This window comes from Hypanus sabinus, chromosome 9 (genome assembly GCF_030144855.1).
Source record: "Hypanus sabinus isolate sHypSab1 chromosome 9, sHypSab1.hap1, whole genome shotgun sequence".
In the NCBI taxonomy this organism is placed as follows: Eukaryota; Metazoa; Chordata; class Chondrichthyes; order Myliobatiformes; family Dasyatidae; genus Hypanus; species Hypanus sabinus.
This window is the reverse complement of record NC_082714.1, coordinates 10,151,274-10,177,018: the sequence shown is the minus strand read 5'-3', so window position 1 is coordinate 10,177,018 and position 25,745 is coordinate 10,151,274. Positions and strand designations below refer to the sequence as shown.

At 41.7% G+C, this 25,745-nt stretch overlaps 1 protein-coding gene across 3 annotated transcripts in view; it reads left to right on the top strand.

The window, feature by feature from the left end:
• Positions 1 to 1,885: 1,885 nt before the first annotated feature.
• prkar1b (protein kinase, cAMP-dependent, regulatory, type I, beta) overlaps positions 1,886 to 25,745 on the top strand; it is a 159,496-nt gene continuing 135,636 nt past the window's right edge. The window contains exons 1-2 of one of the 3 annotated variants that reach the window (XM_059979029.1): positions 1,886 to 1,986; positions 2,298 to 2,468. In XM_059979029.1, the coding sequence (XP_059835012.1) occupies positions 2,301 to 2,468 (168 nt within the window). In that variant the 5' untranslated portion in view covers positions 1,886 to 1,986; positions 2,298 to 2,300. Of the gene's footprint in view, positions 1,987 to 2,204; positions 2,469 to 25,745 lie in introns of those variants that run through there. The other 2 variants (XM_059979032.1, XM_059979031.1) reach the window with 2 other exon arrangements.

Genomic DNA, 25,745 nt, shown 5'->3' with positions numbered 1-25,745 from the left:
GAGTTTTATTTCCTCCCATGTTGCTTGCATTAGTGATTTTGAGATTGACCTGCAGTGTCTGGAGACTACAGGAGGATGGTGGAGGCTATTCATTTGGTAGGGATGAATTTTCTCCGAAAAGTCTGAGATGGAAAATCAGTAAACTAGAAGTAGAAATATTGTAAAATGGATCTGTAATTGGTTGATTAATTGCTGAGACAGTGAGTCCCATCTTTCTGGGAGAAAGCAGTTCACAAGGATTTGCTTTTGGACACCTTTAGTTTGATGCGTTCATTCTCGGTGAAATTAATCATCAGTTAAAAAGGCTAATAAAGACATTTAAGAAACCCCTAAGAGTTCATGGATGACAGAAAAATGGAAGGTTTTGTGCGAGGGAAGAGTTAGATATTGGAGTAGTTATAAAGGACGGTACAACATAGTGGATAGAAGGTCCTATACAAAACTGTTATGTTCAATGATTGGTAACTATCGTTGTCAAAGTAAGATTCATTATCAGGATATCTATATGTTAGCTGGTCGGTGGTATCGTGGCATCCGCACCGGATCTGGAGGTGGGAGGTCCCGGAGCATTGAACAACCCGACCTCGTAAAAATGGACTAAAAAAACAGCATGGTTCCTGCCCAATGCCCCACGCAGCGATGTTACTATGTGCTATCCAGAGATTCATTTTCTTGTGGGCATTTACAGAAAAATAAAGAACTAGAATAGGCATTATATAGACTATACATAAAGATAGACTGATAAACCACTTGCAAAAAAAGAGACAAAGTGCAAATACCTACAAGAAAATTAATCTCATGGTAGTATATGGTGACATTTAGTAGTACTTAATAATACATTTTCTTTGCGCTTTGAACATGAATTGTAAAGAGTCTGTAGATCGTATAAAAGCACAAAATGCTGGCAGAACTCAGCAGGCCAGACAGCATCTATGGGAGGAGGTAGTGACGACGTTTCGGGCCGAAACGCGGGTTACCTCCTCCCATAGATGCTGTCTGGCCTGCTGAGTTCTGCCAGCATTTTGTGCTTTTATTTATTTCCAGCATCTGCAGATTCACTCGTGTTGCCTGTAGATCGTATGATCAGTTCAGTGTTGAGGTGAGTTCAGGAGCCAGATGGTTGAGGGGTGGTAATAATAATAATAACGGTTTCCGAGCCCAGTGGTGGGGGACTTTCGGCTCCTGTACCTCCTTCCTGGTGGTAGTAATGAGAAGAGGGCATGTCTGGATGGTGGGGGTCCTTGATGATGGACGCTGCTTCCTTGTGTCAGTGCTGGGGAGGGTTTTGCCTGTGATGGACTGGGCTGTATCCGCAAGCGAACCAACGGATAGGGAGATAATTGCGAGCGAAGGAGAAACCATGCCAAATAAGGCCATGGGAGTAGATTTCGGGTTAGAATAAAAACGGGTTTTTAAAGGATTTCATGCTTAGCATCTGCTGCTGTCTCTTGGGGGGGGGGGGTGTCACAGAATAAAGGCGGGTGATTTACATTCTACTGTTTTATTTGGAGAGGTTGATAGACAGTGACGGTCAATAATTTGACTGGCAGGTTCTTGTAATGCAACAGTGGGAGATGTTTTAAGTATTTAATTGGCTCTGAAGTAGGTTGAGTGGTACATAAGGTCATTGACATAAAGTGGATCATTTATTTCCGCTCTCATTTTCTCCCCGTCTCTCTCAGTGCCCGCTGCGCTTCCGGACCGACCGAGGTTTGTTTTACAACAGAGAGGGGAAAAAAAACGCATTCGTTCTATTTTAGATCTCCAGCATCCGGAAACACGCCTGATTTCCGTTACAGTAAATCTCTTCTGAGCGTTTGCAGCGCTGCGCCGCATTCCCAGCATCTCTGCGGAGCCTCCGCCAGCAGAGCCGGGCGCGCGCGCCGACGGCGGCTTTGATTGACGGGCGGCCTCGGCAGAGTGCGCAGGCGCGGGCCCGGGGCCGGGGCCGGGGCGCTGCGCCGAGGGAGGGAGCCGGAATGTCAGGTAGCGTCCGACTCGGTTTGTCTTGCCAAGGCCGATGGCGATGCCCATCGCTGCCATAACCACCCCCCCCCCCCGAGCAGGGCCACCCGACTGACCACATCTCGCCCGTTCCCCTGTCATGGATCTGATCAGCGTGGCCCCGCGTGCGCGCGCACGGGCGCGAGCGAGGGAAGAGAGCTGGTGGTGGGGAGGGGGGGGGGGGAGCGCCAGCGAGCGGAGGAGGAGGAGGAGGAGGAGGAGGCAAGGGTTCGTGCAGAGACGAGTCATTCATTTGCATTTAATTCTCTTCTGTGATAATATAAACCGCATAGAAGATGGCGTCGTCGAATGTGGAGGAAGACGAGAGCCTGAAGGGATGCGAAGTTTATGTCCAGAAGCACAACATCCAGCAGATCCTGAAGGAATGTATTGTCAGCCTCTGCATCGCAAAACCTGAGCGCCCAATGAAATTCCTGAAGGAGCATTTTGATAAGCTCGAAAAGGTAAAAACAACGGAAACTGCTCACCCCTTCTAGAGAAATGCAATTCTTAAAAATTATGTATAGGGTAGGAATGACTCCTGGTTGCTTGCATCCTGTTTTATATTGCACTGAGGGTTATTGTGATTTTTCTTTACTTAAGGTGACAATTCTTTGATTTAATGGTGGTCCAGTGGCAATGTTGATGGGAACCCACAAGTTGACTTCTGAGGTTCAGCAAGCATCTTGACAACTGTGCCTCAAGTGCATTCACATCAAATCAAATCAAAGCCCACAAATGTGTGGCTAAATTGCAAGATCTTTTGCAATTGCAGTTGTATTGCTGCATGGACTCTGTTCTTAGCTAGGCATTCTCAGTTCTGGCACTTGATGCATTATTATTAGAAAATACTCTACTTTTTGCCCTTTATTGTGTAGCAATGTAAATTTGCTGTCACCTGTATGCTAGTTTTCAATTGCCTTGTTCATTCTGAAATTAAATCTTAGATTCCCCTACCCTTGTGTCCATAGCATAATAAATGATTGAAAGTGTGTCCCAGAGCATCAGATGATATTTAAAACATGTGCTTTTGGTATTAACAATTTGAGATTTAAGACTTGGTGCTTATACCTAGTGGTGCTCTGTACTTAACCTGTGATGTAATGTACTGGCACTGAAATTCTCAGTCTAACATTGTGAACAAAATTATATTAGTTGTAGTACCTTCAAATGAAGTAATGCACATGATTGATAAAATAATAGATCAAGTGGGGGAGTTAATTTTTTAAATCGTATAATGATATCTGTTACTGTTATATTGCATGGCCACCTGAATTACTAGATTAAAAAAAAACTTTATGATCAAGAGGCGTTTGTCAGGGGTATCCATGTGGTGTATCCTTCCTAATCTATCTTTTAATAGTAAAATATTTCCTGTGCCAGTTGGCGTTGTTTCTGGTCTGGAGGTAGTGTATTGGATTGAGCCACTGCTTAAACCATGATTCTGAAGCAGAGGTTCCCAACCTTTTTTATGCTGTGGACCATTACCACTTACCGAGGATGTCTGTGAACCCCAGGTTGGAAACCCCTGTAGGAGTGGCAGGTGATGCAATTTAATCAGAATGAGCTCACTCTCTTCCATTAGAACCATTTTTTGTGAATGCCAGCAAGAAAATGAATCTCAGTGTAACATAATAAAAGTTTATAAGGTTATGAGAAGTATAAATAGAGTAGGCAGACAGTATCTTTTTTTTCCCCAGCGTTGAAATGTCTAATACCACAGGACATGCATTTAAGGTCAGAGGGGTAATTTCAAATGAGATGTGAGGGGCAAGTTATTTTACACTGAGTGGTGGGTGCCTGGAATGTGTGGTCTGGGATGGTGGTCGAGGCAGGTACAATGCCTATAGAAAAAAATTCCCACCTCAACCCCCCCCCCCCATGTTTTATTGTTTTACAACATTGAATCACAGTGGATTTAATTTGGTTTTTTTGACATTGGTCAACAGAAAAAGACTCTTTGCTGTCAAAGTGAAAGCAGATCTCTACAAAGTGATCTAAATTAATTAAAATATAAAACACAAAACAATTGCATGGTCTGTTTCTGACACCTCCCTCCCCTTTCTAGAGCTTTCTGTTTCTATCTCTGGAGACAGCCTATCCACCGATATCTACTACAAACCTACAGACTCTCACAGCTACCTAGACTATTCCTCCTCCCACCCTGTCTCCTGCAAAAATGCTATCCCTTTCTCTCAATTCCTCCGCCTCCGCCGCATCTGCTCTCAGGATGAGGCCTTTCATTCTAGGACAAAGGAGATGTCTTCCTTTTTTTAAAGAAAGGGGCTTCCCTTGGTTCACTATCAACCCTGCCCTCCATCGCATCTCCCGTATTTCACGCACCTCTGCCCTCACCCATCCCCCCGCCAGCCCACCAAGGATAGAGTTCCCCTGGTCCTCACCTATCACCCTAACAGCCTACAGATCCAACGTATAATCCTCTGTAACATCCGCCACCTCCTACGGGATCCCACCACCAGACACATTTCCCCTCCCCCCCCCCCCCACTCTCAGCTTTCCGCAGGGATCGCTCCCTACGTGACTCCCTTGTCCATTCATTCTCCCCATCCCTCCCCACTGACCTCCCTCCAGGCACTTATCCCTGCACCCACACTTCTTCCCTCACCACCATCCCAGGCCCCAGACAGTCCTGTCAGGTGAGACACCACTTCACCTACAAGTCAACTGGGGTGATATACTGTATTTGGTGCCCCCAATGTGGCCATTTATACATTGGGGAGACCTGCCGCAGACTGGGAGACTGTTTTGCTGAACACTGGCGCTCAGTCCTCCAGCAGTGGCGGGATTTCCCTGTAGCCACACACTTCAATTCCACAGAACTCTCCCACTCCGACATGTCTGTCCATGGCCTCCTCTACCATCAAGACGAGGCCACATGCAGGTTGATAGAGCAATACCTTATCTCCCACCTAGGTAGCCTCCTACCTGCCGGCATGAACATTCAACTCGCAGACCTCCGTTGATTCCCCTGCCCCCCCTTATCCCATCCCTATGTATAATTTTAGTCTGGTTCTCTTTCTCTCTCTTTCTCCCCTCACTATAACCTCCCCACAGCCCTACCTTTCTTTCTCTTTTATTTCCCATAATTCTCCACCTTTCCCCTAGCCCATTTCCCTTCAGTCTATCACTTCCCGGCTCTCTACTTCATCCCTTACCCCACTTCTTATCCCCCCTTGACCATCCCATGTTACTTCACTCCTGATGAAGGGTTTCAGCCCGAAACGTCGTCACTACCTCCTCCCATAGATGCTGTCTGGCCTGCTGAGTTCGGCCAGCATTTTGTCTTTTTATTTATTTCCAGCATCTGCAGATTCACTCGTGTTACAATTCACCTTTAATATGACACAGTGTGGCGCGTGGCCAAGAGGTTAAGGCGTTGGACTAGCGATCTGAAGGTCGTGAGTTCGAGCCCCAGCTGAGGTAGCGTGTTGTGTCCTTGAACAGAGCTCTTAACCACACGTTGCTCCAGTCCACCCAGCTGAAAATGGGCACTGGCAAAATGCTGGGGCAAACCTTGTGATAGACTGACGTCTTGTACTCTCAGTCACTTCACACCACGGGAACCAGCATAAGCACCGGCTTGATGAACCTATGAGGCTTGGGACAGATTTTAACTTAATATGACACAGCAAGTATCACTGGTGCAGCCAACTGGTTTTAGAATCACTTAACTAGTTAAATGGAGATCACTGTGTGGGGTTAAGGTGTTTCAATTGATTGTAGTAAAAATACACCTATATCTGGAAGGTCTGACTGCTGGAGAGTCAGTATCCTGGCAAACACTACACCACAAAGTCAAAAGAACACTTAAAGCAACTCCATTGAAAGGTTATTGAAAAATACAAGTGAGGAGATGAATATAAGAAAATTTCTAAGTCACTGAAGTATCCCTCGGAGTACACTTTAAGTCCTTCATCAAGAAATGGAAAGGATATGGCACAGCTGTAAATCTGCCTAGAGCAAGCAGTCCTCAAACTGACCGTGCAAGAAGGGGACTAGTGAGGGAGGCCACCAAGAGACCTATGACAACTCTGGAGGAATTACAAGCTTCAGTGACTGAGATGGGAGAGACTGTGTATACAACAACTGTTGCCCAGGTGCTTTACCAGTTGCAGCTTTATGGGAGAGAGGAAAGATCTCACATGAAATCTCAGTCGAGTTTGCCTGAAGACATGGTGGGAGTCTCTGAAGTCAACTGGAAGAAAGTTCTATGGTTTGACAAAACCAAAATTGAGCTTTTTGGCCATCATGCAGTAGGAATGCCTCACTGCAGCAGGCTCTGGAAGGGTTCTGAAGGTAGAAGGTAAAATGAATGCATCAAAATGCAGGGAAATCCTGGAGGAAAACCTGATGCTTGGGAGAAGATTTGTTTTCCAGCAAGACAATGAGCCCAAGCATAAAGCCAAAGCTGCACAGGAATTACTTAAAAACAACAAAGTTAATGTCCTGGAGTCCAGACCTCAATTCAATTGAGAATTTGGACCTGAAAAGGGCTGTTCACTCATGAGCTCATGCAATCTGACAGAGCTTGAACAGTTTTGTAAAGAATAATGGGGGAAAATTGCAGTGTCCAGATGTGCAAAGCTGGAATAGACCTATCCACGCAGACTCAAAGCTGTAATTGCTGCCAAAGGTGCATCTACTAAATACTGACTTGAAGGGGTGATTACTTGTGCTATCAATTATTTCATGTTTTTTATTTATAATTTAGATCACTTTGTGGACAAAAGCTATATTAAATCTATTGTGATTCGAAGTCGTAAAACAATAAAACATGAAAACTTACAAGGTGGGTGAATACTTTTTATGGGCACTGTACATTAGGGACTTTTAAGAAATGTTTAGATAGGTACATGAATGAGAGGAAAATGGAAGGACTTGGACATTGTATAGGCAGAAGAGATTAGTTAGCCATATGAATAATGTAATTGGCTTGGCACAAGATTGTGGGCAGAAAGGCCTATTGTTCTATATGGTGACATATATGTACTTTGATAATAAACTGGCTTTTAACTTGGGGGCGGCACGGTAGCGTAGTGATTAGCTCAATGCTTTACAGTACCAGTGATTTCATGCTGTAGCTGATTCATTAGAATATCTGAAAATGTTTGTAAAAAATGTCCTTATGATTTTCTTGTAACTGGTACTTAAAAAAATAGTATGATTAGTTCCACAAGCCAATTGAGCAACAGCTTGCCATAGTTACAAAGTTGTGCTTTAGAGACTTTTTGCTAGGAACGGCCTTTACCGATCCATGGTAGCATCTCTCTCACGGACAGGATGGATCCAACAAAGATAGTGTAGACACAGAGATTCTGCACATACTTGAAATCTTGAGCAACACACAGAATGCTGGAGGAAATCATGCAGCCTGTATGGAATGAAATGGACAGTATCCTTCATCAGGACTGGGGGAGGAACACAAGCTGGCAGGAAGTAAGTGAGAAATAGGGAGAGGATTGGTGGGTGGGATAGAGAATAATGTGAGAAACTGGGAGGAGATAGGTGGAAGAGGTAAAGGGCTGAAGAAGGAATCTGAAAGAAGAGGAAAGTAGGCCATGGAATATAGGAAAGCACAATAGCCAGGATCTCCCAATTCTACTCCACTTCCTATTCCCACACTGACATGTCTGTCTATGGCTTCCTCTATTGCCATAATGAGGCCAGAGATGGGTTGGATGTGCAATATTTCGTATTCTCTCTTGGTAATCTGCAGCCTAATGGCATGGACATCAATTTCTCTAAACTAGTGACTTCTCTCTCTCCCCTCCCCCCCCCATTTTCCCTCATTTATGTGGCCTTCTCACCCCTTCTTCCCCCAAGCTATCAGACTCCTCAATACCCAGAGCCTAGACTGACACCTTACTGCCTTATTGTTTTGTTTATTATTTATTGTAATGCCTGCACTGTTTTGTGCACTTTATGCAATCCTGGGTAGGTCTGTAGTCTAGTGTAGTCTTTTTTCTGTGTTTTTTACATAGTTCAATCTAGTTTTTTGTACTGTTTCATGTAACATCATGGTCCTGAAAAAACATTGTCTCGTTTTTATTGTACCAGCAGTTATGGTTGAAATGACAATAAAAGTGACTTCTGTACCCATATTTTGCTCCCCCCCACCAGGACCTGCTTATCAGCTCCTTCTGGCTCTTCACCTCTTTCCCTTTAGATGCTGCTTGACCAGAGTTTTTCTAGCATTTTGTGTGTGTTGTCCAACCAAAATAGTGATCAGTTGATAAGCTGTTCCCTGGTTAAGAACCCTCAACCTATGGATACCTATACATATAAGTGAGCTCCCATAACATTCAAAAGCCAGACTAATGTACGTATGTTTGATCCTACAAACAGAATTAGTTTTCTCTTAACATCAAAAGTAATTGTTTTTTTTTATCAGTTTTGTGTGCATATGGTGCTATTCATTACCGTTCTGTGAGCTAGTGTTACTATATGGAGTGCCTTTCGTATACTTCAAGTTCAAGTTTAATTGTCTTTCAACCACACACATGAATATAGCCAAATGAAAGTGTTCCTCTGGAGCCAAGGTGCAAAACACAGTACCAGCAGTCACATACACAGTACATAGAACATATGTACTGTGTATGTACAGCAGAAAAAACAGTCACACAGAAAGTCTTTGAGAGTCAGAGCCTGTAGTTTGATGGTGCATGGGATGTTGTCCTGGAGCCATGTTTCTGCAAGAACAACTCATCACGCTAGTGCAGCTGCAGACAAATGCAATGCAGCTTTTCTTTCCCAAGGCTGGTTCGATGAAAGGCCCACAGAGGCCACTGCTCTCTCTTCCACTGCCTCTGGCATCTCCTCTGCTGGCAACCCTGTAGCATGAAGGCCTAGTCTGTGCAACAACCGAGGCAACATAGTTCCCCACTATTAGTCTTGCGGATGAACCGGACTTGCACTATTTTCCATTACCAGTGTCCAACTAAACTAAATATGAAGAAATTCTAGAAGATTTTATTCCACTGAAATGATTTTGTACCATCCTTTCATTTTTGAATAAAGTACTTGAATACAAAGAATGTTAACAAAAATATGGTCAATTCAAACAATTAGCTGCAATGTGGATTCTAATACAAACACAATTATGTATTTGTAGATGTATTTGTATTATGTATTTGCAGTGTCCAACAGGGTCTTGTGATCACAATAAAAAAAATGTCCAAGACACTCATTTGTGCCATTTCTTGGACCGTGCACCACCTCCTCACACTGCCTCTGACGCCTTCATTCCTGGATGGCTGTAGCAAGTGATGCAATACACATCACTATACGCAACAAGTCCAGCTTCGTCACTGTCAAGCAAGTCGCTGGGGGGGTAAGCTGGGAGTACTTGATATTCTTAATATCCAGCAGTGTCTTGTGATCGTATTAAATGAAACATGAAGGTTGAACTACTTCTCCTTTGTTTGGACCCAGAGAGGCCACTGTAACTGAGTGCACTGCCATCTTGGCAGAAGTCACCTATGGACATGTATGAAAAAAAACTGAACTAAATCATCAACTGAGTACAGCCTGTATCTGCTGAAAGGAGCTGCTAATAGAACCCTCAAACTGGATTCCAGTATAATGGCAGCAAATCAGAAAAGGCCAATTAAACCCACCACCAAATTAATCATTGCTGAATGGAAAGTGGTTTTCAGCACAATTCTCTGCTGAACAATGATTGGAAAGGTTATTTCAACCAGCAAGGACACAGAAAATGCATTTTGAACAGGAGACCTTGATGTCCTTTGCCAAGAGTGGCATGGTTGCATCACCATTACCAAGCTGGTTGGGTCTTGAAGAACAAAGCTGGATGTGACTAATGGGAAAGAAACACAAAGAAACTGCTTGTTTTGAATATATCCATGACAACATTGGTCAGTGAGACATCTGCACAATCCTAGTGGTGAACTTTTCATACCAAGGACATCTTGAAAGTGGGGATGTTTGCTTCAAAACTCGATGTCTTTGAAGTGCTATGGGCATTCCATAGAGGAGAAATATATTCCACCACAAGCTATGTTTCATGATCCCATGGTCCACAAGTAAGTTCAGTCTAGGGGTTCAACCATGGTTCAACAGAAGGATACTTGGGGAGCAGTCACGGACGTACCTTAAAAATAAGATTCCAGCCTGGGTGAGTTTGCAATGCAAAACCACTTTGGGTCTAATCAGTATGCAGTGGAGAGAGCCAAGTAATTATTGGATCAGGTCCAAGCTCTCACCCTGCTGTGAATAGTGATGATTAGTTGAACAGCCAATGGAGCCTCCCTATCCTTAAGGATGACAGCATCCAGTATGTGAGTGTTAGAAAGTAATTTTGACCAGTATTCATCCAGAAGTATTGTGGGGATGATCCATCCTGTCTCTTGCTGAGTAGCCCCATCATCACGTAATCCAGTGGTTTAGCCAATTTGATTCACTCTGACATCAAGAAATGGCTGAGTCTACTGGATAACTGCAGAATTGAACTGTATCCTACCTGTTGTAATGAAGGATTGACTCCTTGCTAATTACACCTTGAGCCAACTATTCCAGTACATTTATAACAGTGGTATATTTTTGATAATAACTTCACTAGGTAACTTCATTCACCTCACTTCTGAACTGACTCCACAACCTATGGACTCACTTTCAAGGAGTCTGCAATGCAAGTTCTCAATATTATTAAATTTTTTTTGTATTTGCATTTTGTCTTTAGCACATTGGCTATTTGTCCATCTTTGCTTCTCTAGTTTTTCATTGATTCTATTGTTATTCTTTGTTCTACTGTGAATGTCAACAAGAAAATGAATCTCAGTTGTATATGGTGACATGTATGTACTTTGGTAATAAAGTTACATTGAACTTTTGAACTTTAAGCAAAATAGGAGCTTTTTCATGTCAAGCATAATAAATTCAATATGGCTAAATTCAAAACCCTTGTCTCAGCAAGGACCTGGATCCACTGCAATTTGCTTATCGCCACTATAGGTCTGTGGCAGATGTGATCTCATTGGCTATCCATGTGGCCTTGGATCACCTGGACAATACAGATACCTGGGTCAGGATGCTGTTCATTGATTATAGCTCAGCGTTCAACACCACCATTCTACAGTCCTGATCAAAATGCTACAGAATCTGGGTGTCTGTACCTCCCTCTGTAATTGCATCCTCACCTTCCTAACTGGAAGACCACAATCTGTGTGGATTGGAAATAACATCTCCACATCAGTGACAATCAACATTGGTGCACCTCAGGGATATGTGCTCAGCTTACTGCTCTACTGTCTCTATCTCCATGACTGTGTGGCTAGGGCCAGCTTGAATACCATCTATAAATTTGCTGATGTTTGTTGGCAGGATCTCAGATGGTGATGAGAAGGCATATAGGAGTGAGATATATCAGCTAGTCGAATGGAGTCATAGCAATAACCTTGCACTCAACATCAGTAAGCCCAAAGAATTGATGTGGACTTCAGAAAGGGTAAGATGTGGGAACACATATCGGTCCTCGTAGAGGGATCAGAAGTGGAGAATGAGCAATTTCAAGTTCTTGGGTTTTTAATATCTCTGAGGACCTTACCTGGTCCCAACATATCGATACAGCTATAAAGAAGGCAAGACAGCAGCTATATTTCATTAGGAGTTTGAGGTGTTACGTACCCCGTAACTGGGTCACTTACCAGCAAAGATAGAGAGGTCTGTTGAAGTCTGATGGTACTATTTTAACAGTATTTATTGATAAAAATACACAAAATAATATCAATGCAAACATACAGATAATATACGTCGTCAATACAAAATCTAAAAGCGCGGGTATAATAATAATCAATAAGAAATAGCTCTATCATTGTCTAGGGGATAATGTATTGTCCGATGGAAATATAAAAGTCACTGTTAGTTCATTCAAGCTGCAGCTTTTTGGTTTTGAGAGAAAGACGGGTTAAACTTGCCCAGTCCTTTTATGATGTCAATCCTTCGATTGGGAGTTGGTTTCCCTGTTGTTAGCTAAAAGCCGTTCTTCCGTGGTAAAGGACACCGGTTCCGGGGCAAATGGAACCGAACACACGTGGCCTCCCCACCGGCTTCCACTATTACGGGATCGCTAGCATTTCTTCTGGTGCGTCTGAGGGGCTGTTCCCACAGACCCTCTTTTATCCTGACTCACAGGGTCTCAGATGTCAATCAGGTTGAGATGATGCAATCTCTCCACCAACCTCCCCCTCAGTTCATTGCTTGGGGCTTCGATGCATGTATAGGATGTAATACACAAGTCCGTCTCCAAGAGACAATAGCCGGTATCAATGGGTCCGCCTTCTCGGAGGCCAGGTCACATTCCAATCTTTGTGAATTCTGCATGTCTTTCTCTCATTTCCTGGGTCTCCTGAACGGACTCAATAGTGATCTTGCGATTCTCACAAAGGAGGGGGCTACCCCGCACCCTTCGGCCCCTCAGAGCTGTGATACATTCATAACAGAGGAAATACACTTCCTAATTTCTACAGATATATTGTGGGGAGCATTCTAACTGGCTGCATCACTGTCTGGTATGGGGGCGGGGGAGGGCGGTAGTGAATCGACGTAAGCTGCAGAAAGTTGTAAGATTGGTCTGCTCCATCATGGTCACTAACCTCCATAGTGTCCAAGACATCTAAGTAGCAGTGCCTGAGAAAGGCAACATCCGTCATTAAGTACCCTCACCACCAAGGAAATTCCTTCTTCTCATTGTTACCATCTGCAAAAACTGTAACTAAAAAATGTAGTGAGGTAGTGTTCAATGTCCATTCAGAAATCGGGTGGCAGAGGGGAAAAAGCTGTTCCTGAATCACTGAGTGTGTGCCTTTAGGCTTCCATACGCCCTTCCTGTAGAAATTTGTGAGTGTTTTAGCTGATGTACCAAATCTCCTCAAACTCTTAATGAAATATAGCCACTGTCTTCCTGCCTTTATAGTTGCATTAATATGCTGGGACCAGGTTAGGTTCTCGAGATATTACTTATCGTAAATAAATATTTACTGTAATTCATTTTTTCTATATTATTATGTTTTGCATTGTACTGCTCTTCAAAGTTAACAAATTTCACAACATATGTTGGTGATATTAAGTCTGATTCTGATCTCTACCCAACCATTTTGCCCTTGGATATCAGCCAAGTGATGGAAATTGTCATTCCTCAGAGCTGTGAAGCAGCGCATTTTCACCAATGCTCAACTTAGATTTGACAAGGTCCATTCCTCTTCTAACCTCTCCAGCCTTGGATCAAGAATTGAAATCCAGTGATGAGCTGAGAGTGGTGGCTTTTGATTCATAGGGCACTGTTTGATCAGTTGTGATATGAAGGCCCTTGATAAAACAACAATCAATGAGTATAAGGAGGAAAGTATCCTTGGCCCAACCTTCTTCAGTTGCTTTATGAATGATCTATCTTCCATGATAAAGACACGTGAGTATGTGCATTCATTAGCAAACAATGTTCAGTTCCATTCACAATTCAAGGTTAAACAGACTGAACACCTGCATACGGCAGGAAGTGGAGAACATGAAGCATGTTCTGACAAGTTACAAATTAGATTTGTGCTAAGTAAATGCTAGACAATGGCCATCTCCAATAAAGAGAGAATCCACTTGCCCTTGTTTTCAGTGGCATAACCATTGTTGTCTCGCAAGTTATCAACAATTGGAGAATTACCATTGATCAGAAACTCGTGGACCTGCCTACAAATACTGTGTTTACAAGGGCAGGCTAGAGGCTGACTTTCCTATAGTTTACAGTATTGCCTCCTAAGTCTCGAAAGCTTCATTCCAACATGTCTAAGGCTCAAGTGAGAAACATGATGGAATGCTCTCGTGTTGCCAGGATGACTAAAGCCCTTATTGCATTCAAGAAAATGAACACCATTCAGAATGAAGCATGATGCTTGATTAAATCTTGTCTGCCACTTAAAATAACAATTCCTTCCAGTAAGGGTGCATTGTGGCTGTATTGTGTACCATCTGCAAACTGTTATTCACTTGGAATCCTCAAGAGGATTTCCCATTTCCCAAACCTGAGTCATCTATCTACCACCAACAAGGGAAAGGATATCAATGAAATAGAACTATCGTAAATGTAAGAATTACTTTCCAAGTTGCATACTATTCTGACTGGGAAATATTGTCATTGCTTCAACGTATTTGAGTCTGAGTGTAGAAGAATGAAGGGTAATTAAAATACTTGGTATAGATAGGATATATTTAAGCAGGCTTTTTCCACTGAAGTTGGTTGAGACTAGAACTAGAAGTCGAGGGTAAAAGGTGAAACTCAGAGAGTGTTGGAGGTGTGAAACAAGCTGCCAGTGGAAGTAAGTGGTGGATGTGGGTTCAATTTCAACATTTAAGATGGATTTGGATAGTTTCATGGTTGGGAGGGCTATGGTCTGCATGCAGGTTGATGGGACAAGGCAAAATAATAGTTCTGCACAGAATAGATGGGCCGAATGCCCTTTATCTGTGCTTTATGGCTCTATGGCAACTACTCAAAAGTATTGTAGGAATACATCTTTGTGAAGGTGGCTCAAGAAGGCAGCTCATCATCTTCCACATTGAAGACTTATTATTGATGGCTAATGGCTTCGAGGATGATGTTTGTGTTCTTAAAAAATGAAAGAATACTTTTAAAAATGGTCTGAGTTCCTTGGGGTCCATTCATTTCTGGAGTTTGACTTGGCTGAAGAGTCTTTTGTGGGATCTGTCACAGGTATGATGAGTCATGCTTGACAGAGAAGAAGGATGATGTACATCCCTTTCACTGTTTGTGAGTGGGCTCCTCATGCTTGAGGTGCACTGTGTTTTTCTGAAATTGGAAAGCGACCCATGGATTCTAGGGTCTTTTTGTGGTTAGAAAGATTAATTCTCTAATTGTAAGACCATTCTGAGCCAGAACTTAAGCCTATTGTATTTAAAAATAGTGCAAAGAATACTTCATATAGTGATCTTCTCAATGATCCTTCAATTTCATGGAAATTGAGAATAATCACTATTTTGTACAGAACAGAACCAAGTAGGTATATTGTGGCTATACCCTTTCAGAGGGCATTGAATAAAATATGAAGATTTAAACATTACTGTACATGTTCATTAAATACACTTAAAGGCTAATGAAGAGTATAATGTATTATAAATTGGGGATTATTAATGTTTTCCTTGATGAAAATAAATTGCAACTGTGATGCACAAATTTGTGAACGAAATTCCAAAGTGGGCTTTTATCATGTTTGTTTTAGCGTAATGAAGAATTTACCCTTAAAATTCTATGTAGGGTTCTCAGTGCCACTAACAGTGGTGTTAGCTGTTCAGGCTAACAAAAAGGCTTCTCTGTATTTTATAATGAAATGGCTTCTCTGTAATGCTGTAATGGGATCCTGTGTCTCATATTTTTGGGTTATGGGTATTGATAAGGGGAAAACGAACCAATGGAGAATTGTTATGCTATCTTGTCTGTGTAAGCTGAGCGGGAGTTTGTGGTCTTTTTCGAGAGGAAAGCGAGGAGGACGGACGTGTGTGGAGCGGGCAGCGGTTCCAGAGCAACGGATATTGGACGTCAGAGGTTCGGACGGTGGCTGAAGGCTCGGAAGGTCGTTGTGGAAGGGAACCGGAGGTGTGAGCTCCAACGTGTTAAAATTTGTGCACAAACTGATTATTACTTTGGCGCCTTTGGGTTATCTGTTTCTACTAACCCATCACTAAGAAATCACTATAAAGTTGCAATTGGGTATTGTCTGGTATTTGTCTTGTGAGCGTGTACTGAGGGGGCATTACACCGTATTTGCACAGAAGTATTGCACTACTGGTAGGGCGATGGCAGTTTACCCTAGGCGAACGGGGGTCAACTGGGGGCACGGAGGCTACATCTACAAAGTGCATCCCTTATTTTTTTTGTTGCTGTTTCAAGACATTAAAAATAGCATGTAGTACAATCATCTGGTGGAGTATGATGTTCTGCTAAGGAATTATCCAGTGGTGGGTCCTCCGGCAGCTGTAGAGGTCGATCTGGGATCCATATATTCTGTGCATGTAAAATGAGGAAGAGGATAGTGAAGACTGTGGGTGAAAAATAAATTCAGTTTGAAAAAGTTAAGGATTGAGTTGGGATATTACACAAGGATCAGTGCAGGCTTCCTGATCCTTGTGTAATATTGTAGTGCAATTTCAATATGACTAGTTACTGTCCTATTCATTTAGTCTGAATCACCAACAGAACGCTGGAAGATGTCATAAAAAATTGAGAGAACTTCCTCAACTCAAACCAAAGGTTATGTGATTGCATTTACGCTAGTTTGGGTGTATGTTCTAATGCAATGCTAGGTTCAGATAGGGTTGTGATGAATATCTTGGAACTCCTCATCTAACAGAACACCTTTTGAAACAAAACATTAGTGAAGTCTAACATCATATTAACAAGAACAGTTAGAAATGGGGGAACAGATGCTGGATTTCTCAGCAACATTCGTAATCATTAAGTAAACGGAAAAATAAAGCATTCCAGTGTAACTGCTGCTAATAATTTTCTGCATTAAGAACTAGTTTCAAATTCAGATGTTGTGATCTTGGAATGTGCTAGATAGTCTCTTCCTGAGGTAAGGGGCCTTTTCTTTATTTGCCAAGCTTGGTTTTTTAAACACAGGAGCTGACACTTCTAAAGATCAAAGGGTTGTTTTGGAATTTGAATAGGTTGTCCCACACGATAGGCTTATTCAGAAAGTCAGAAGGCATGGGATCCAGGGAAGCTGGCTAGGTGGATTCAGAATTCGCTTGCCTGCAGAAAGCAGAGGGTCGTGGTGGAGTGAGCACACTCAGGATTGGAGGATTGTGACTAGTGGTGTCCCACAAGGATTGGTTCTGGGACCTCTACTTTTCGTGATTTTTATTAACGACCTGGATGTGGGGGCAGAAGGGTGGGTTGTCAAGTTTTCAGACAACACCAAGGTTGGTGATGTAGAGGATTGTCAGATTGCAGAGAGACATTGATAGGATGCAGAAGTGGGCTGAGAAGTGGCAGATGGAGTTCAACCCGGAGAAGTGCGAGGTGGTACACTTTGGAAGGACAAACTCCAAGGCAGAGTACAAAGTAAATGGCAGGATACTTGGGAGTGTGGAGGAGCAGAGGGATCTGGGGGTATATGTCCACAGATCCCTGAAAGTTGCCTCACAAGTAGATAGGGTAGTTAAGAAGGCTTATGGGGTGTTAGTTTTCACAAGTTGAGGGATAGAGTTAAAGAGTCGCGAGGTAATGATGCAGCTCTATTAAAATGCTGGTTAGCCCACACTTGGAGTACTGTCTCCAGTTCTGGTCGCCTCACTATACGAAGGATGTGGAAGCATTGGAAGGGGTACAGAGGAGATTTACCAGAATGCTGCCCCGTTTAGAGAGTATGCATTATGATCAGAGATTAAGGGAGCTAGGGCTTTACTCTTTGGAGAGAAGGAGGATGAGAGGAGACATGATAGAGGTATACAAGATATTAAGAGGAATAGATAGAGTGGATAGCCAGCGCTTCTTCCCCAGGGCACCACTGCTCAATACAAGAGGACATGGCTTTAAGGTAAGGGGTGGGAAGTTCAAGGGGGATATTAGGGGAAGGTTTTTTACTCAAGAGTGGTTGTTGCATGGAATGCCCTGCCTGAGTTAGAGGTGAAGGCAGATACACTAGTGAAATTTAAGAGACTACTAGACAGGTATATGGAGGAATTTAAGGTGGGGGGGGGGTATATGGGAGGCAGGGTTTAAGGGTCGGCACAAAATTGTGGGTCGAAGGGCCTGTACTGTGTGGTACTATTCTATGTTCTATAAGATAAACTTCCAACTGGTATTCTTTGTTTAGAGGAACTTGCTTGTTAGAGGAACCAATCTTCAGTAGTTAATATAAATGGCACACAATAATCAATTTGAAGTTGAAAGGACAGCTTTGCAAGCAGATGCATTGTGTATAAAACATAGGATGTTGGGTCACAGCACCTGAACTGACTCTCAGGAGTTGCAGTGTAAGACAATGGGTTATTTAATTGGGCTTGTTCCAAACCAGACAATGCTGGCTAATTTATTTAGTTCAAAGAAGCTTGCAGACCAGATGGGTAATATAACTTAACAAATAGCTGATTGTTTATAGTAGGGATGTTCTTATGCTTGAAGAGCCAGATTACAGCATTAATTGTGGGTTCCTGGGAACTCTGTTTCCAAGAAGCTTTTGGACCATTTGTGTAAATCAAGAAGGGTATCTGAGGAATTGTATGTGTGTGAAGTCACTCAACTGGCAGAAAAATAGTATAAATGTTGTTGGCAGCTCAGACTTATTCGTAATGGTTAAAGAATATCAAGAAGAATGATAGAAAGATGGGGTGACTTGAATCCATTCCTCTGGCTTCAGTTTCTGTGATGTTTGATTACTTATGTTCATTGTTGGTAAAGTGGCATGCAAAAGTTTGGGCACCACGATCAAAATTTCTGTTACTGTGAATAGTTAAGTGAGTAGAAGATGAACTGATCTCCAAAAAGTCATAAAGTTAAAGATGAAACATTCTTTCCAACATTTTAAGCAAGATTAGTGTATTATTTTTGTTTTGTACAATTTTAGAAAGAAAAAAGGGAAGGAGCACCATGTAAAAGTTCGGGTACCCCAAGAAATTTGAGCTCTCAGATAACTTTTACGAAGGACTCAGACCTTAATTAGTTTGTTAGGGGTATGGCTTGTTCATAGTCCTGGTTAGGAAAAGCCAGGTGATGCAAATTTAAAAGCTTTATAAATACCCTGACTCCTTAAACCTTGTCCCAACAATCAACAGCCATGGGCTCCTCTAAGCAGCTGCCGAGCACTCTGAAAATTAAAATAAATGATGCCCACAAAGCAGGAGAAGGCTATAAGAAGATAGCAAAGTGTTTTCAGTTAGCCATTTCCTCAGTTTGTAATGTAATTAAGAAATAGCAGTTAACAGGAACGGTGGAGGTCAAGTTGAGGTCTGGAAGACCAAGAAAACTTAGTGAGAGAACTGTTCGTAGGATAGCTAGAAAGGGAAATCAAAACCCCCATTTGACTGCAAAAGACCTTCAGGAAGATTTAGCAGACTCTGGAGTGGTGGTGCACTGTTCTACTGTGCAGCAACACTTGCACAAATATGACCTTCATGGAAGAGTCATCAGAAGAAAACCTTTCTTGTGTCCTCACCACAAAATTCAGCGTCAGAAGTTTGCAAAAGAACATCTAAACAAGCCTGATGCATTTTGGAAACAAGTCCTGTAGACTGATGAAGTTAAAATAGAACATTTTGGCCGCAATGAGCAAAGGTATGTTTGGAGAAAAAAGGGTGCAGAATTTCATGAAAAGAACAGCTCTCCAATTGTTAAGCATGGGGACGGATCGATCATGCTTTGGGCTTGTGTTGCAGCCAGTGGCACGGGGAACATTTCACTGGTAGAGGGAAGAATGAATTCAATTAAATACCAGCAAATTCAAATTCTGAATTCAGCAAATTCATCACACCATCTATAAAAAAACAAAAGCTGAAGGTGAAAAGAGGATGGCTTCTACAACAGGATAATGATCCCAAATCCACAAAGGACTACCTCAAGAAGGCATAAGCCTCTTGCCATGGCCCTCACAGTCCTCCGACCTAAACATCATCAAAAACCTGAGCATGCAAAATGGCCCAAGAATCTCACAGAACTAGAAGCCTTTTGCAAGGAAGAATGGGCAAAGATCCCCCAAACAAGAATTAAAAGACTCTTAGCTGGCTACAGAAAGTGTTTACAAGTTGTGATACTTGCCAAAGAGGGTGTTACTAAGTACTGACCATGCAGGGTGCCCAAACTTTTGCTTTGGGTCCTTTTTCTTTTTTGTTATTTTGAAACTGTAAAAGATGGAAATAAAGAAATAATTTTAAAATATTAAAGAAATGTGTCGTCTTTAACTTTATTCCTTTGGGAAATCAGGTCATCTTTTACTCACTTAACTTCAGTAACAGAAATTTTGACCAGGGGTGCCCAAACTTTTGCATGCCACTGTATGTCTTGTGTCTGTTACATATGTCTAATGTCTTACAGGAATTGTACCTATCTATTGGAAATTCTCTGTGGTTTAGAAGTAGTTTTAATTTGGAATTCTTTTTTAGATAGAAAATACTCTGAGTTTTAAATGCGTTTGAAGAGTTTTGTCTGGAATTTAACAGGTATCACTAAAAAAAATGTTTAAATTACTTTCTTAGCTGAGGGGAGGACCCACTGCTCAAATAGTGGGTATAGGCAGCTTAATTTGTCATGGAGGATAAACAAAGAAGTGATCTAGAGTAGGTAGTTACAGTCTAACCTCTCTTTAGTGAGGGTACCCATAGCTATTTTTTTATCTGATGGGGCTTATGACCTTCATTTGAGTTTGGAAATTCATGGTCAGTAAACCCAATATCATCACAGGAAGAACAATAATATTTGTTTTATATGTAAATATAAATTTGTAGTAACAGTAGTGTAAATTAGTCAGATTCTGAGAAGGTAGAAATTAATGCAGTGATATTAGTGAAGCCCAATTGCTGTCACTTCCCAGATGCTTCCTTCCATGAACTGCTCTATCCATTCAATACAACAGGATGGGACTATAAAAGAATGGAAGCAATGTTCCTTGCGTCTGAAAGCCCTATCTGTTGCTCAAAACCTTTGAGTACCAACTATACACTTCAAGAAACCACTGTGTTTGTGAGGGGTTATGGGGCTATGTGGTACAGGGTGCATTCTTAGAAAACATTCTGCTCACACTTTCTGTGTTGTGACCCTGTGTCTTCTATGTATGTGTCAAAAAAGATAATAGAAAGAAAATACATTTTATTCACAAATTCTGTGGGAATTAATTTTATTATGTATCTCAAATTTTGGATAGTAACTTGTGAATTTACATAGCCCATATGGCTGTAAAATGGCAGTTGCCTGTAGTGGTGTCCGTCCACCACTGCCAAAATCCCAAAGGTTCTGGATTATCAGTGTTTTATTGTCTTTCTTCCCATTGGATTGTCTTGACGATGCAATTTGGTTCAATTACTTTTGAGTTGAGCTCAGGACATTGAATGCACATCTCTCTTTTTAGAGAAAAAAAATAATTATCTTTTTTTGCTCAGCATAAGAAAACTTTCAATTTCCAGATACATTTACATTAACATATCTTCCCCTCACAGATATCAGCTATCAGAACTGATACATATTTCCATCAAAATATAGATATCACCAGAACATCCTATACAAAAGCCCTCTTAATAGTCTTCCAGCGGAAGTCTATTATGTGCATGTTTTCAAATACAGTCGGCCCTCCTTATCCGTGAGTTCCGCATGCGTGAATTCAACCAACCGCGAATCGAGAAAACCCGGAAGTACTCTTCCAGTACTTGTTCGAGCATGTACAGTACAGACTTTTTTTTTCTTGTCATTATTCCCTAAACAATGCAATATAACAACTAGTTTACATAGGATTTACATTGTATTAGCTTTATAAGTAATCTAGAGATGATTTAAAGTATATGAGAGGATGTGCGTAGGTTATTGTGGATCGGGATTGCAAAAAAAATCGGAAGTTCTCTTACTGGATGTAACTGTGCCGACTTACATAATATTATTTAGTGTCAGTTAGTCAAACGTTTGTCTTAGTTTATAGTATATATTTTACCCTTCTATGCATATAAAACACTTAAGAACATATGTTTCAGCGCTAGGCTTGGGAAGTTCCCGAGTTCGGTCCAGTGACAGACTGCTTCCGAGTGCACTCTCCTTCCGTGCCTGCTTGATGTGGAGGATCAAAAATCCAAAACCCAATAATTAAACCATTGCGTTGCTTAGTAATAATTGTAGCTTTCATCGGGGCAGGTCCTTTCTCATTTTATCCTTTAAAGTTGTTCTGATCGTTAACCGACTGTAGCCTAACGTTTTTCCAGTGACTGATGGCATTTCACCTCTTTGCGATTGCTTTATTATTTTCACTTTATTTTCAATCGTGATTATTTTTGTGAACAGAAACACTGCGGATTCAGAGCTCCACCACCGGGGTCCTAATGTCCACCACTTGAGACAGGTTAAATAAGGTCTGGGGTTCCGCTGGGTCCTAAGGTCCACCGGATTGAGACAGGTTGAATAAGGGACTAAGGGTATCCGCGAGGGGTCCCGGAACCAATCCCTCGCAGATAAGGAGGGCCGACTGTATAGCCATTATAACACATTACTTTTCTTGTCAAGACCTGTATATTTATTTATTATAGCATTAATTCAGCTCCAACCCTGGCATGGTGGTGCTGCAGTTAGTGCATCTTGTGTTCAAATTTCACCTCTGCTGTTGCCTGTGCACTTTACATGTTCTCCCTTTGATTTGTGGATTTCAGTGGGTGTTCTGATTTCAAGTTTATTGTCATCTGCCTTGTACACATATACAATCAAATGAAACAACGTTCCTCTGGACCACAGTTACCCCACAAAACATGTATCATACAGAGCACATAAAACAAAATGTTACCATAAATAAGTTAACAAAATATAATTCAAAATGTCAAGCAGTAGTAAATCAACGCAACTGAAATTGCTGTGTTGTCTAGAAGGCGTTTCACCACTCATCCGAGAGACGACTTCAGTTCTAATCCATGGTGGGTAGTTTTCCTGTTTATAAACTCTAAATTGTTAAAAGGTATACTAATCAGACGAGGGTCAAAGAATCATAGAGGTAATGAGAGGGTCATTAGTCTTAACTTTGCATGAATGGAGGTGTGAACTTTTGTGGAGACTCCGGTAGAGATGTAGGACTGCATTGTAAGTAGCTGATAGGTTGTGTCGTACCCTGCCCCCTCTGTTCAGGAATAGGTTTGACAAAAATGGCTTCTTTAACCACTCTTTCAAACCATCTGTCCTCCCTGCCCAAAATGTGCTCGTTGTTATCATCAAAGGAGTGTCTCTTGTCAGGTCAAGCTGAGTCTTGACCTGAGGTGTTAGCCCTCCTGTTTTGGGCCACCCGTTTGTGAAGTGGATGTTTTGTCTCACCATTTTACAGATCTGTGCAGTTCTCACTCCATTGGATTGCGTATACGATATTGCTGTGTTTATGTTTGGGTGTAGGATCCTTGGGGTGGACGAGTTCCTGTCTGAGTGTGTTTGTAGGTTTAAAAAAACACGGGTTTGTTGTTTGAAAATCCTTTTTGAGTTTTTCTGAAACTCCAGTTACATGTGGGATGACTTTCTTTTTGTCCTCTTTGCTCCTTGTGTCTGTCTGTTGGCCTGATGTCCCTGCTGGTTTTTGTTGCTGTCTTGATGAGGGTCCAGTCAAGGTAGCCTCGAGCTTTCAAGGCTTCTTTCAAATACTTGAGCTCCTTGTCTTTAGCTGTCATGCTGGTGGGCATGTTCTTGGCATGAAGATGTAGTGTTCTGATAACCCCAACGTATGCTCTATCTTCTAGCCAACGCAGCAAATCTGGTTGCCTTGTGTTACGGATTCAGGCAACAATAAATATGAGTTAGGCAAGGGTTTTTATAACAAATAACATGTTTATTAAACACTGAAAACAAACCCCCCAAAAGTAAACAAATCACTAACGTAACCAGAAATCAGCTGCTGTGCGGCAGCTTAAACTGTTCTTAAAGCAATGAAGCTTAAACAGTTCTTAAAGCGATGTTACAAAAACAGTTCTTTAAAGTAGTATTGCCAAAAGTTCAAAATGCTCACAGTCCATTTAAGGGAGAGACTTTTTAAGACGATTTAAATTCTCTTTCACGTCGCGTTGCTTCGGTTCCCAAGATTGAACTTTTTCCCACGAAGAATTTACGAAACGAAACGGCTTAAAGGCACTGACCTTTCCTTTACAGCATTATCCTCAATCCTTTCTGCTATTTCACAGGGATTAACACGAGAACAGTCAACAAATTCCTTCCGAATAAGGAACAAACAAGGTTGAACCCGTTTCACCGTCGAAATCGATTCTCCTCGATCTTTAACTCCCAAACTCCGATCTTCACTCTCCACTGATTCTCAACTAGCAGTCTTATAAAGAAACTGCTGGCAATGACCTTTTAAACTTTAGGCATTAGATAAAACTTCAACTAAACTGCGTCATAACATTAAATCACGCAGTGGCATGAAGTCAACATGGCAAAACCAGCCACGAACTGCCCCTCCTCACAGGGAGGGGTTCTCCTTTTATACCCTGTTATATAAAAAAAAACTGTCACATGACTTGTACTGGCAGGAAAATGACGTCACTCCACCATCACAAGACCATTACCTCAAGTCCAGTATAACTTCAACCCCAGTCACATGACAAGGGTACCACTGTCACGTGTCACGAATACGTAACACTTGATTTACTACTGCTTGATTATACAATGACCTGGGCCTGGAGAACCTTCATAGACACAATTTAAAATGCATGCTCACTGTCCTAGTGACAGGCCCTCAATTGTGGCATTAGCTTTACAGCCTGAGGTAGTCTGAGGCCTGATGCTTCTGTACCTCTTTCCTGACTGTAGTGGGTTAAAGAGATTGCAGGATGGGTGATAGGAATCCTGAACAATGCTTTGGGCTCTTTGTCTACAGCGCTGCTGGTAAATGACAGAAATGGAGTAAGAAAAAACTCAGTGGTTTTTTACCGTCTGTGTAGGGTCTTGTGCTCTGATGCCTTTCAGCTTTTGGGGTATAATGTGCTCCTATATCCCAAAGATATGCTGGTTGTTAGGCTGTTGTTCATTTAATTGGCTATTTTAAATTTACCCATAGCATATTGGCGTCATTCTCCAGTGGGGTATCTATGGTCATGTGAGAGGAAATGTCATGATGAAACAAGTGCAGAAATAGGATTGTATAAAGGGGGTGAATATTGTAGAGTGTCTTCATTGTAATATTTTTATGCAAAGTTAATGCTCTGTCAATTTTCAGTTGAAGTATTCAAAGAGAAGACTAACTTCTCATCTTTCTTTTCCCCAGTCCTGATGAAGTGTCTCAGTCCAAAACATCGACTGTTTACTCTTTTCCATAGATGCTGTCTAGCCTGCTCAGTTCATCCAGCACTTTGTGTATGTTATAGAAAGACATTGGCTCACTTACAAAAATATAGGTATTAAGCAATAAGTGTAATTAAAATATTTATGGCAGCATTTTAAAAAGAAGGTTTAGCTTGTACTTTGCGGTAATTTAAAAGTTAGCTTAATCCAAGTCATCACACAACTTCACATTCCTTCAGAGAACGTTTCTTTTGGCTATCAATTGTGGTTGGTATCTCTTGCTCAAATTGGCAATACATACAAAATGTTGGAGGATCTTAGCAGGCCAGACAGCGTCTATGGAAAAGAGTAAACAGTCGACATTTTTAGTTGAGACCCTTTATCAGTATAAAGGGTCAGTATAAAGAGTAAACAGTCAACATTTCGGGCAGAGGGTCTTGGCCCGAAATGTTGACTGTTTACTCTTTCATAGATGCTGCCTGGCGTGCTGAATTCCTCCAGCATTTTGTGTGTTGTTTGAATTTCCAGCATCTGCAGATTTTCTCTTCTTCCCTTTGGCAACTTGTATTTATAAATAACAACTGAAGGAATTCTGGTCGTAATTTTAAAAGCTGGAGCTAGCTCCAAAGGCCCATCTGAAATTTTTAACTCATTGAAACTCTGCCTGCAAACTAAATGTATATCAAATGTACATAATTCACATTTTCATTCAATATTTTAAAAGAATTCTGTATATAACTTCTAAGCTACTTACAATGGT